The 11305-nt window shown below is 31.0% G+C and overlaps 3 protein-coding genes across 4 annotated transcripts in view; 1 reads left to right on the forward strand and 2 right to left on the reverse strand.

Moving 5' to 3' along the window:
* Positions 1–734: 734 nt before the first annotated feature.
* LOC122530310 (gem-associated protein 8-like) lies at positions 735–1895 on the reverse strand. 2 transcript variants are annotated; one of them, XM_043657145.1, is made up of 3 exons: positions 1643–1895; positions 1506–1581; positions 735–1316 (listed from the first exon to the last, which is right to left on the reverse strand). In XM_043657145.1, exons 2-3 carry the CDS (start codon positions 1559–1561, stop codon positions 806–808), a joined length of 567 nt encoding a protein of 188 aa, XP_043513080.1. In that variant the 5' UTR covers positions 1562–1581; positions 1643–1895; the 3' UTR covers positions 735–805. The 2 variants fall into 2 exon arrangements, with proteins under 2 accessions (XP_043513080.1, XP_043513079.1); XM_043657144.1 differs by having other exon boundaries at positions 1506–1895.
* A 384-nt stretch (positions 1896–2279) lies between these two features.
* LOC122530309 (TBC1 domain family member 15-like) lies at positions 2280–6255 on the reverse strand. The gene is made up of 9 exons (XM_043657143.1): positions 5832–6255; positions 5329–5421; positions 4752–5253; positions 4506–4661; positions 4343–4437; positions 3957–4155; positions 3673–3890; positions 3280–3594; positions 2280–3201 (listed from the first exon to the last, which is right to left on the reverse strand). Exons 1-9 carry the CDS (start codon positions 5916–5918, stop codon positions 2908–2910), a joined length of 1959 nt encoding a protein of 652 aa, XP_043513078.1. The 5' UTR covers positions 5919–6255; the 3' UTR covers positions 2280–2907.
* Positions 6256–10327: 4072 nt separating this feature from the next.
* The window catches only part of LOC122530308 (ATP-binding cassette sub-family G member 4-like), an 11724-nt gene continuing 10746 nt past the window's right edge, over positions 10328–11305 (forward strand). Inside the window, exon 1 of the mRNA XM_043657142.1 lies at positions 10328–11012. Coding sequence (XP_043513077.1) covers positions 11010–11012 — 3 coding nt within the window. The 5' untranslated portion in view covers positions 10328–11009. The remainder of the gene's footprint in view (positions 11013–11305) is intronic.

Here is an 11305-nt window from a genome sequence, read left to right on the forward strand (position 1 = left end):
ATTTGTTTTCGTCTTTACTGAACTTTAACAATAATTGATTAATTTTTAACGAGTTATAACAACGTATGCAAGTCATTGAATTCATCTTAATAAATGACTTTGAAATTTAGAAAACGGACGATCTGCAATTTACACCACACAATATAACTTTACATCAAACAATATTTATAGAAACATTTCTTTGATATTTCCAAGCTTTTATAAAATCGAGTTTGCAGATTTCATTCAGACTTTGAAGTTACACACTAAAATAAGTAAAAAACATCATATCTAATTCATCTAATTCATATCTAATTATGTTATTAAAAAGTATATTTCAATCAATTTTTTCTAATACCTTTAAATAGATGTAAATAATCAAATATATAATAAATTTTCCATTCCAATTTCCATCAATCGTCGTTTTAAATTGTTGTATTCTTTCATGGATGAAAGAATCACCATGTTCAATGAAAATTCAATTTAAGTAACTCTTGAAGTATATGTGACAATACTCTCCATATATTTTTATTTTAATTCTTATCACTAGCATTGACTGGAGATAGGATAGACTGAACATTAAATTAGGCTTCGTCTCTTAGGACACAAACGAGATATATGAAGAAATACCTCGTCTGTGATCTCGTTTGTGGGTTTAGCCAGAAAGGAATACATAGCGCTATCCCTCATCAGTGTGATATATAAGAGAAAACATATCCTTGGATAACTAGCACATTAAAAAATATGAAAAAACATTATCATGAAAAATTATCATTATATTTAATTCTTTACATAATATATATTTAAATGTACGTGATCTTTATGTCTATGGTTTTAAAGGAATGATTGGCCAATATTGAGGCTTTGCTTTATCTTTGTGTCTATCAACTGTAGCTTGAAGAGCAGTTTCCATTGCTAATATCGTAGAGCTAGCTTCGCCATATAATAATTTTGCATTACTATTTCTTGCTTGCATCCATGCAGCTCCACCTTGGATACTTATATTTTCTTCTTCCTCTTCTCTTTTCTTAGTAAGTGTTTCTGATTCTCTTAATTTTCTCAATTCAAATTTATGTCTCATACTTTGTTCTAGAAAACTCATCATTTCTTCATCTACATGAAATTCTAAATTTTCTGCTTCTTCGTTAGATCTAGTATCTTCACATTCTTCTATTACATCCTGATGTTTATATCCACTCCTTTTTCTTTTATGCGAGTCATGCTGCTGATCATTTTGATTACAAATTCTTGGTATCAAAGATTTCAATTTATCTCTTAATATTTGATTTTCATATTCCAAAGCAATACATCGAGTCCTCCACCAAGTTATGCTATGTCTAAAATTAACATTATTTATTAAGATATTTTCTCATTCGCACTTTTGAACATATTCCTTAACACGGGATTACCCACCTGGGGGTGCAGGTATATCCTGGCACTAGACCCCCACGTGGGTAATCAGAGGTTAAAAATTTAGCAATTTTTGCCATTACGTATAATTAATAAATAATTAATAAACAACCAACCTTTTTTGCCATTCTTGAGCAGCTGTATAATTTTCCCAAAAAGAATTAGCTTGCATCGTATTGACAATTAACTTTTCTCTAGCAACAAAACTATTATTACTTTCTGAAATAAATCCTCGACGTTTAGCAAACTTAACCTCAAATTTTATTTGTTCACGACGTTGCTTTTTCAAATTTTTCCTCTTCCTCCGATTTTTTCCGCGCTTTAGACAAACAAATTCCATATCTTACACTGTTTGTTAAATGAAAAAAGAAATTATGATACTAAAAATATCATTGTTAACAAATTTATACAAAACCACGGAAATTATGATCGACGAGACATCCAAATACAACCTCTTACAAACATGAACACAAATTAGATCTTCCATTTATGTTGTAATACAAGCATTATATATATAATTGACAAGTGATATCAAAAACCTAATGTTTGATATGAATTATTACATAAAATATATGAAAATAATCAATGACAAATAGATATTATACAATTTTATATATTGTATTTTATATATTAATATAAATATATTAATATTTATATTAATACTATATATTTACTTATTAATCACAATTGATCGTGACATTTTCAACTTTTTCAGGTACATATCATATGATAATCTGTATAAAAATATTATAAACTAGATTTATATCTGTATTACTAGTATCTGTATTATAAACTAGATAGACTTTATATTTGTAATCCATTCTAGATTTTTTATTTGGCAATTTTCTTTTCAAATTTTGGCAATTGTAAGAAAATTATGAAATCAAAGATTAAACAGGCGTTTTTTATTAGAAATATACAGGATAGTTGCAAGATTTTATACAGATTTGAGAAAGACATATTCAGAACTTAAATGAAGATGACACAAGCATTAACATCAGTAAAAGTCAAAATACACTGTAAATCATTTCTGTTCACGGACTTATAGATTTATGTGCATCAAAAGTAACATTTAGATACAAAATATGTACTTGTATGAAACTATCTCTTATTTATTAAATAATCTCTTCGTACTTACAGTGAATTTTATAAATATCTCAAAATTCAACGCTACTAACAATTATTTTCACTATAACTTTGTAAATTCACAGCAGAATTTCAACTTTGATAATTAAAATATGGATCATAATATCACATTTCGATCGAAATGATTCGTTTGATAAAGAAAATACGAAATCATTTGCGCAAGATAAAGTTCGTTGACTGCCCACAGGGCATCGCAGCATTGGTTGTAACAAACAATGCATATATGTTCATTTCGAAGAGTGTGACTACAAATATTATTTTTTAAAAGTAATAAATATTAAAAAATTGACTGTGTGATGAACAACGTTCATATTGATGCACAACGTTCTTCAAATTATTATCAACGGTCCTGTTCTCACAAGTACGATGAATTCATTTATATCGCTTTACGTCAAATGTAACTGTGTCAAATCCTAGAATGCTTTCTGTACTACTATTTTTTTCTGTATTTATATCATTTTCATCAGCTTCGGCATTATGATCAGAAGCTTCTATATCGTTTTCTATATCAATAACTGGTAACACATTATTTTGGACCTCAAGCCCAATTATTACTCGAATATTATCAGGCAATTGGTCCTCAGCCGAAATTAGTTGACAATAAATACCCTCTGCTTTAGACAATGTCGAAGACAAATCAATATGATTTGAAAGGTCATTTATGTGCTGCAAACCACATTATATATTAATTAAGGAGTAAATAAAGAATAAATTTCTTAACTATACATACAGTTTTAGCTTTACCTTCAATATTTCTGTAAGTCCATAATGATTTTCCATAAGAACATTTCTTTCTGTATTCAAAATAGCTGCACATATGAGAAGATGAAAATTTTTACATGGTAGATCAGTCCACAACACTTCCCATAATTTCATTATATCAACTGCACTAAATTCTCTTTTAAACAGTACCAAAAGCCAACGGAAGCAGAAAAACATATTTCCTGAATCATGGTTGTTCAAGTAATATGCTAATTGTGGATCTGTAGTACTCAAAAGAGTATATAATTGGCACAATTGAGTTTTCATCCCAGCTTGGTCAACTTCAAAATTGGGACTCTATTTTGTATATGATAAAATATGTTTGATTAAAATTTTATATATTGTTGTAATTCAAGATTTATTATATAAACATACCACTTTCTCCATAAAACCAACAAAACACCAAAACGCATCAACCTCACTTTCCATTAAACATAAAATGGGACTTAAAAGATCACTCATACCTTGCACATATCCCAAATCAAAATTATACATTACATAGGTCATTAAAATATCAGATAATTGTGCTAAATGAGGATTGTTATCACCCGAGTAATACGGATGTGTTCTATCTGTTCTATTCACATCCTTTTCTAAAATTTATATATTTTCACATATTATAATTTATATATTTTCATATTTAAATATTTTAATATTACCTATCAAATTCTTTCGATCTCGGTAATCAGAGAAATTATTCTCTTGTACAAGTGTCATAGATCTCCATTGTAATTTCATCGCAAAATATTCATCAGTCTTTCTTTTTTTAAGTTCTAATCTTTCAATATGCGTAGAATTCCACGGATAATAATTTAATAAAAATTTCCACACTTCAAAACGTAATGATGGTGTAATACCCTATAAAATTTCATAATCTCTTTAATTTGTCTTATTTATATATGTATATATGTGTGTTATTAATCAGTAATGCTTCAAATAAAATTCTACATTTTGTTTCCTACTTTCTTGATCTTTTTCTTTTTTTTTTAATAAAACAATCATTTTTCAAGAAACAAATATATATATTTAAACTCTATGTGCATACCCCATGAAAAATGATATCTTTTACTTCTTGAGGATTTAAAATTCTTCCTTCTGAGTCCTTAAATTTGTTCCACTGTTCTTGTGACAATGGCATACCTAATGTAATTATATTTATTTATATATTGTTGATAATATAATTTGATACAAGATTATTTCTACCATACCTCTTGGACAATGTGGTCTTGGGGGTAATACATCAAATTCATGATCCCCAATTACTTCATATTCGTCTCCAGAACTTACAGATGCTGGTAGAGCAGGAACATCATGTGTTAAAAATTCTGAAGCTTCTTCTGACGATTTAACTGGATCTTTGTATACTATAATTTAAAATTTACACAAAATCTGTTAAACCAGTAGAAATTACACAAGTAACATTTCTTTTATAACACAAGACATTTGTGACTTACAACAAATATCTGCCAGTTTACTAAATGCTTCCAACGTTGTTTCATATGGACGGTTATGTAAATTTCTTACAAATTTCCAAACATAATCTGAAGTATTTTCTTGGAATATATCCAATTCAGCAAATGATTTACTTAGTACTGATTGAACTTCATCTACTACAATGAATGTATTTCTATTTGTACGGGACTTTACAAAGTTAATAAATCCTTTTAAGGAGTTTAGAAAACTTTCAGCATTAGATAGCTGAAAAAAGGCAACATAGGTGGTACCATCCTTTTGCATAAATATAAGCTGTTGTCCTCCATGATTTATACGTAAGGAGTTTAAATCTGAAAATGAAATTCTAACAGTCCTTGTACGTCCCAGAGAATCTGGTCCTTCTGATGAAGTACGAGCACGTCTGACATGAGTATCTACCAAGGACCATTCTGAATCTTGATCTGGATTCTCTGATACTACAGAATCTTCTATAGGCTTCCATTCTATACATTTTCCAAAACTCTGTAATTTTAAAGAAAAGTATTTTATATTGTTTAAAATAATAAGTCGTATTCTAAACTGAATACAATTACTTACATATTCAACAATATTTAATGTGCCTAAGCTTTGAACTTCCTCTTCCTTTGTATTTGCATTTCGTAATACAACTCCCGTATGAATGCATAGGTCCTAATTATAAATTTAATTATTTAATACACATTATAAAATACATTATATTATTTAATACACATTGTATCAATAAATGGAAATAATTTTGTAAAAACATGTACCGAGGTTAAATGATATGATCAGATATGATGGCGTGGACATAACCTCACTCACAGGTTATTGTTACACGAAGCGTATGAATTTTATGCAAAATATATGATGACAACAATCTATAATTAATCTAGATACGAAAACGAATGATATTTAGCAAATTATATTTCTGCATAAGATTTTATTCACTCTTGTTGATGTATCGTAACTATCGCATGTGACTTGAATGTTTACGTTAGTTATGAAAGTGACAGGAAGTTTGACAGAAAGTGACGATTAAAATGTGAATATAGATAACAAGACTCACAAATGATTCTTACCTTTCCTTGTTCTGTAGCCTCGGACATCCTAAATGTATTTTTGTGTAAATCAGCACCCTGAACGAATAATGGCTGATTTCGTCGCATGCCTTTTATTGTCCAAATTCACTTTCTTTCTTCTCTTATTTATCTTTGTTCACTCGTATAATCATGTAAGCTATTTTTTACAAGAATAATCCTCTTTCTCTAGTCTTATTTTGATCGCAATTAACAAAAGAAGTATTTCGTCGTTGGCTCAAATGTATCTTCGGTAGCCAGAAGTCGCAAAACATTTCGTAATAGTTCAAATAACTCGTTGTAAACTATTTTCGATCGATACGAACCTTACATGAGAAATACTAAAAGATCGTAACATTCTACTTAACGTATGAATAAGCGTTCATTCGCGACCTCTACCATAAGAGTTCTTTACCACTGTTGCAATTTGCAACTGTTCATTCACTTCAGTGCTGTACCTTGTACAACCAAAGTTCGCGGCAAATTAATATTAATAAATTGAATGTTAAACGTAATGTATAAATATAATATCTATAATCGATTCTTTCTATAAATCAGTTTTATTTTGCGATTATAAGCCAGGAACATTTATTGGTTTCATAAAAAAATTTTATGCTTGATAATAATTTCAGATTGCCTTGGAAACACCTGTAAAAACTGCTATCTTTCATGCATCCTTGTGCAGTTTATTTGTATCATATGTATCATTTCATATGACAAAAATATCACTGAAAGAATGACTACCAATTCAACATTTTCATCAATTAAGGCGATTATTATCTTTGTCTTATTATCATTGACTCGAGCTAAGCAGTTAATCAAAGTAACAATACGTGATATTAGAAGATAAAAAGAAACCAATTATCTATTGACAAAAATAAATTACTTTTAACGATTTTGAAACGATTAATGTGAATTCCAAAGTTTTACACTTATTTGTTACATATATATTATTATAATTATAATATTACCTTTATGTAGAATATATAATTACATATATGTGTCACTTGTATAAAATATATTTTTTCCTTAAAAAAAAAAAAGAAAAAAAAACAGAAATACGTAAATATTATCTTCTGTATATTTTATATAAAAGGAAATTAATCGCTACGCTCATCTTGTTTGTACTATGGGCTTTATAACGTGTAACATTATTCTAACTTTATATAAATTGATGAAATGTAATTGATCATTAATCATTCATAATTGATGCTAATAAATATGTATATTATAATCATACATATTTTATTATGTTTTTTTTATAAAGTGATACTCTAATAAATCAGAAAGAAAATATGTAGACTCAATTTCAATGTGATATTAAGAAATCTTGAAATCAAAATACTTCGAGATAAACGTTAGTTATCTATATACGAATCTAAACGAAATCACTTCAAAGGCAAAATCGATGCTCAACTTCTTTGTTCTAATATATCTAGTTGAGAAGGATATGATATATTTGCCTTTCGCGATACAGTCATTAAATCAAGTACAGTTGCACCGAAGATCATAGTCTGAACAACTACGTACCATGCATATAATCAGAACGACACAGTAGCTAGATACTGATACATGTTTCGAATTAATTATGAAAATATATACATATAAAATATGGTTGTCTAATAACAAAGGTACGTAATAAAATATAAAATATACATATGTAAGTAGATTATCGTTTGTAATTGCCGATACGAAATTAAGGATCAATCATAATCGAAATGTATGTAATTTGAAATTCTACTTTGAGATTCATAAATTTCGCAATTTGAAACATTTTATTAACTCACAGCTACAACAAAATCGCACTTTTAAATACGCAATTGTACGATCGTAATTGAGGATATGGAATGCGAAAAGCCGAGACTTTCTTCTTTAGGACTTTATCTAAACTTCTTAGAATTTGAAGTGGACGTACCGAAAGTACTAATGCACTATAAATCGCATACTCGTACATATTAAAAAAAGATACTATATTGTTCTACATTGTACTTACGCGTATCCAGTTAGATACGAAACACGTGTGAGTGATTCATAATATAATAAAACAAATTCTTTGAAAATCACAAAGAACATTACAGTATATGGTTGATTTATTGATGACTAATTTGTAAAAGCAATGGTTAAAGATTCTGAGTGAATTGAAGTGAATTGAAATTGCTATTATTTCTATTTGACTTATAAAATACGAAATCTTTTTAAAATCTATGTAAAGTTATTATTTTATATTTATCTTGTGCAATCTGTTACATGCACGTTTGGTATTTTAGCAACAATTTTGAGCAGTATTTTCTCTCAAAATAGAATACCAAAACAGACAAATCGATTACGCAAAAATTGGCTCGTAAGAATACTCCCAATTGCACCGAATCGTTTCCGTATACAAACGGAATCAATGAAAAATAGGTCGACACAGTTAGTCACGTGTTCGTTGTACGCATGAGACAGAATATTTAGTAATTTAATTTATAGTACACTTATCGGATCAGTATAAATATGCTGTTTGATTTAGTACACATGTACCGTACCCGACATATGCAGAATTTCCGCTTTAGTAAGACGGAAACGTGATCAAATGACGTAAGGATGCTCTTGATGCGAACTTTGACCGTAATTATTCAAAACGATAAGAATATAAAATGATAGGACAAGAAAATAATTTCTTTTTTGAAATCTGTTGTTTTATAAATAATTCTATTTGATTTACGTGTATACGATATATATATATATATATGTTATTGATGCATTTACGAATAGATATAACTTATTATTAGAGTTAGCAGTTTATCGTATATATATTTATATATTCTTTCCAAGGAAAAAGTACTAGCTATTTCAAATGCACATTACTCGCATGATTTGTTAAAAAAAAAAGAAGTACACGTGTATTTATGTAATTTCTTTATTAAGGAACCAAAATGTACCATTTTATTTTATACATTCGTATTGTCATTCACATATTCCTGATATGGAAGCTAGATTCTTTAAACGGAACAGAATCTATCGTCGGAATCCCATCAATACATAATGTAGAAAACTCCACGATTTGTCGAGTAGGTGCTTTGTAAATATTTTGCCGTTGCCAAAACTCACGTAACGCGGGACTTTCAGTTTTTCAGATTGAACTTCCACATTTAGAAAATGGAATTGTAATTATAGAAAGACGATGTGTAAAACTTTGGTAAATTTGATAAAAAATCATTTTACTCGTGATTACACAGATGCATTAAAATAGAAAGTAAAATGGAAAACTCGACGCGTTCTCCAGTAGCACAAGAAAATAAAAGAGAAAGGAAGAGAGAATCGTAGCAACAAAACTACGTCTTTGACTTGTGAGAAAAAAGAGAACCGAAAATATAATACGTATTTTCCAGATGTAAAAAAAAGATTAATATGTTTCACGTTACATGCTTGTAAGAAATGTTGTTTGTCTCGTAGAAAAATTCACTAGAGGCAAAAAAAACATCACACGTGTGAATTTCTGTATTCGGAATTAGTATCAGTAAACGATCGAAGTGTAAAAGTGCAAAGAGATAGTAAATAAGTACTTGCGTCAAAATCGAAGCTAAACTTCGATCTTTATTCAGTGCAGTAGCCCTTGTCTGCGATCATCTGAGTACACCAGTCGCTCTCTCTCTCTCTCTCTCTTTACACTGACGGTGAGAGAAACGCATTTCTTTGGTGCAGTTGTACCGAGTTACGAGTACATTAGCACCGAGTGTGAAGCTAGTGCTAGAGTATCGACCCACAGCATGTGGTAACTCATTCTCCTTTCTCCGTCGCTCGTTTCTTTCTTGCTTCCTCTTGAAATGTCGGGCCTCGTTCACCTATTCTCTATCTCAATTCTTCTAATATAATTTGCTCCTTTCTCTTTCTCTACCAAGCCCCTTCTCTTTTCCACGCTACGAAATATAGATTTCGGCAAGGTCGAAATTTACAGAATCGTTCACGGGAATTTCAACCCTACGACGACGTGGTACATTGTTGTGCATGCGCGAGGAAATGCAGGAACGTGCTATCACATTGTCACGCCCTATCTCTGCAGCCAACATTTGAATCTGTCACAGATCTCTCGGACGCGCGCACCGGGACACTACCATTCTTTGAGTAATTCATAAACATGACTCTTCGATGAAAAAAAGATAATACTTGGCCTTCGAACTGTGTTGCGTGTCATGCGCGCAAATTGCAAACAGATACTCTGTCTTCTTCATTTATTCCTATCATCAGACTCTTTCCGGCCTCCGAAAAACAGTATTCAAAAAATCCCATAGTCATCAGTTTTTCCTACTCCGAGAAATTGATGCACTCTTATATAAGTCCTCATAATCTCAAGAGACTGAAATGTAATTTTTCAGCTCGGTAATCAACGGATCGACGCGATTAGTTAAGAAATAACTAAACTGTCATTGGTATGCATATTTGCAATATTTCCACTTTCCGTTTTCGCGATAAATTTTGAAAAATCGTAGATATTGGAGAAAAGAGTGGAAATAACTTCCATCTGGTTAGAGATAATTACGAATGAAAGAAAATATCCTGAGTCATCAGTAATGAAGGGGTAACGCAAAGCGCAGAACGCTTACGAGTCTGATCGCGTGGCTAGAATCTCGCGAGACTTCAACGTTCAAGACCAAGAGATGGAGGAAACGTGCAAGTGGAGAGGGCTCCGACGATTATAGTCGTCCCTGGTTTCGAGCCGGACAGCTCAGTTCATTCGGTTGGTAGAGGCGAACGGTAGTGCATAGCACGACAGCTGATTCTAGGGACAGTGTTGCGTTCTTTCTCTCCGCTGTCAGTCGCAGTTGACACCGTGGATCGGTTAGCTGCCTAACGATTTGATTCCCGCTTATGTGTCATGTTGTAACGGAGACAATCGCGATCCTACCAAGTACCAATTTCTTCGAAAACGAATGCAGCTTCGCGATCCGAGAACTTTCTCATCGATTATTAGAAAAGCTAAGACAAGGATTAAAGGCGCATCGTAACGATTCACTACGGCCTACCTACTTAGCTGCTTCTTCTTCTATCGTGATTACCGTACAATCACTATTTTCTTGTAAAACGCGACTGTTGTGCATGGTGGAGCGACCGAGGAAAGGGCGGAGAAGCAAAGGATGCACAGCGTCATCATCAGGGTATGATTTCGAACGCTGTTAGGATACCTAAATTTACCTTCGACCGATGGTGAGTTCAATCTATTTATAACTATCATAACGCTTGTTTAAACGATCTCGTTTAAAATTTTTAACACGAATACTCCGCGCACCCCTTCTACTTGGTGGCTTAACCACCCTCCTTTGTCTACTTCTCTTACAACTCGTAAATCCTCCTTTCTTTCTTTCTTTGTTTTCTCATTGTTTATTCGACGTTTTATCTTTTAAATTTATTTATCGAGATAAAATGAAATCAAGGTGTCGCCAACACCTGTATCCAAAAATTCATAACTTTTATATACATATATATATATATATATATAT

This window comes from Frieseomelitta varia, unplaced genomic scaffold, assembly GCF_011392965.1.
Source record: "Frieseomelitta varia isolate USP_RPSP 00005682 unplaced genomic scaffold, Fvar_1.2 scaffold_338, whole genome shotgun sequence".
NCBI classification, from domain to species: domain Eukaryota; kingdom Metazoa; phylum Arthropoda; class Insecta; order Hymenoptera; family Apidae; genus Frieseomelitta; species Frieseomelitta varia.

Excerpts from the sequence above, each read along its gene's own strand:
- LOC122530310 (XM_043657144.1), bottom strand. The coding sequence starts at position 1,729 with ATGGAATTTGTTTGTCTAAAGCGCGGAAAAAATCGGAGGAAGAGGAAA. Across the intron at positions 1,317-1,505 it reads GCTCAAGAATGGCAAAAAAG|ACATAGCATAACTTGGTGGA; the intron begins GTTGGTTGTTTA and ends TGTTAATTTTAG.
- LOC122530309 (XM_043657143.1), bottom strand. The coding sequence starts at position 5,918 with ATGCGACGAAATCAGCCATTATTCGTTCAGGGTGCTGATTTACACAAA. Across the intron at positions 5,422-5,831 it reads AGGCTACAGAACAAGGAAAG|GACCTATGCATTCATACGGG; the intron begins GTAAGAATCATT and ends ATTTATAATTAG. Across the intron at positions 5,254-5,328 it reads CATTAAATATTGTTGAATAT|AGTTTTGGAAAATGTATAGA; the intron begins GTAAGTAATTGT and ends TTAAAATTACAG.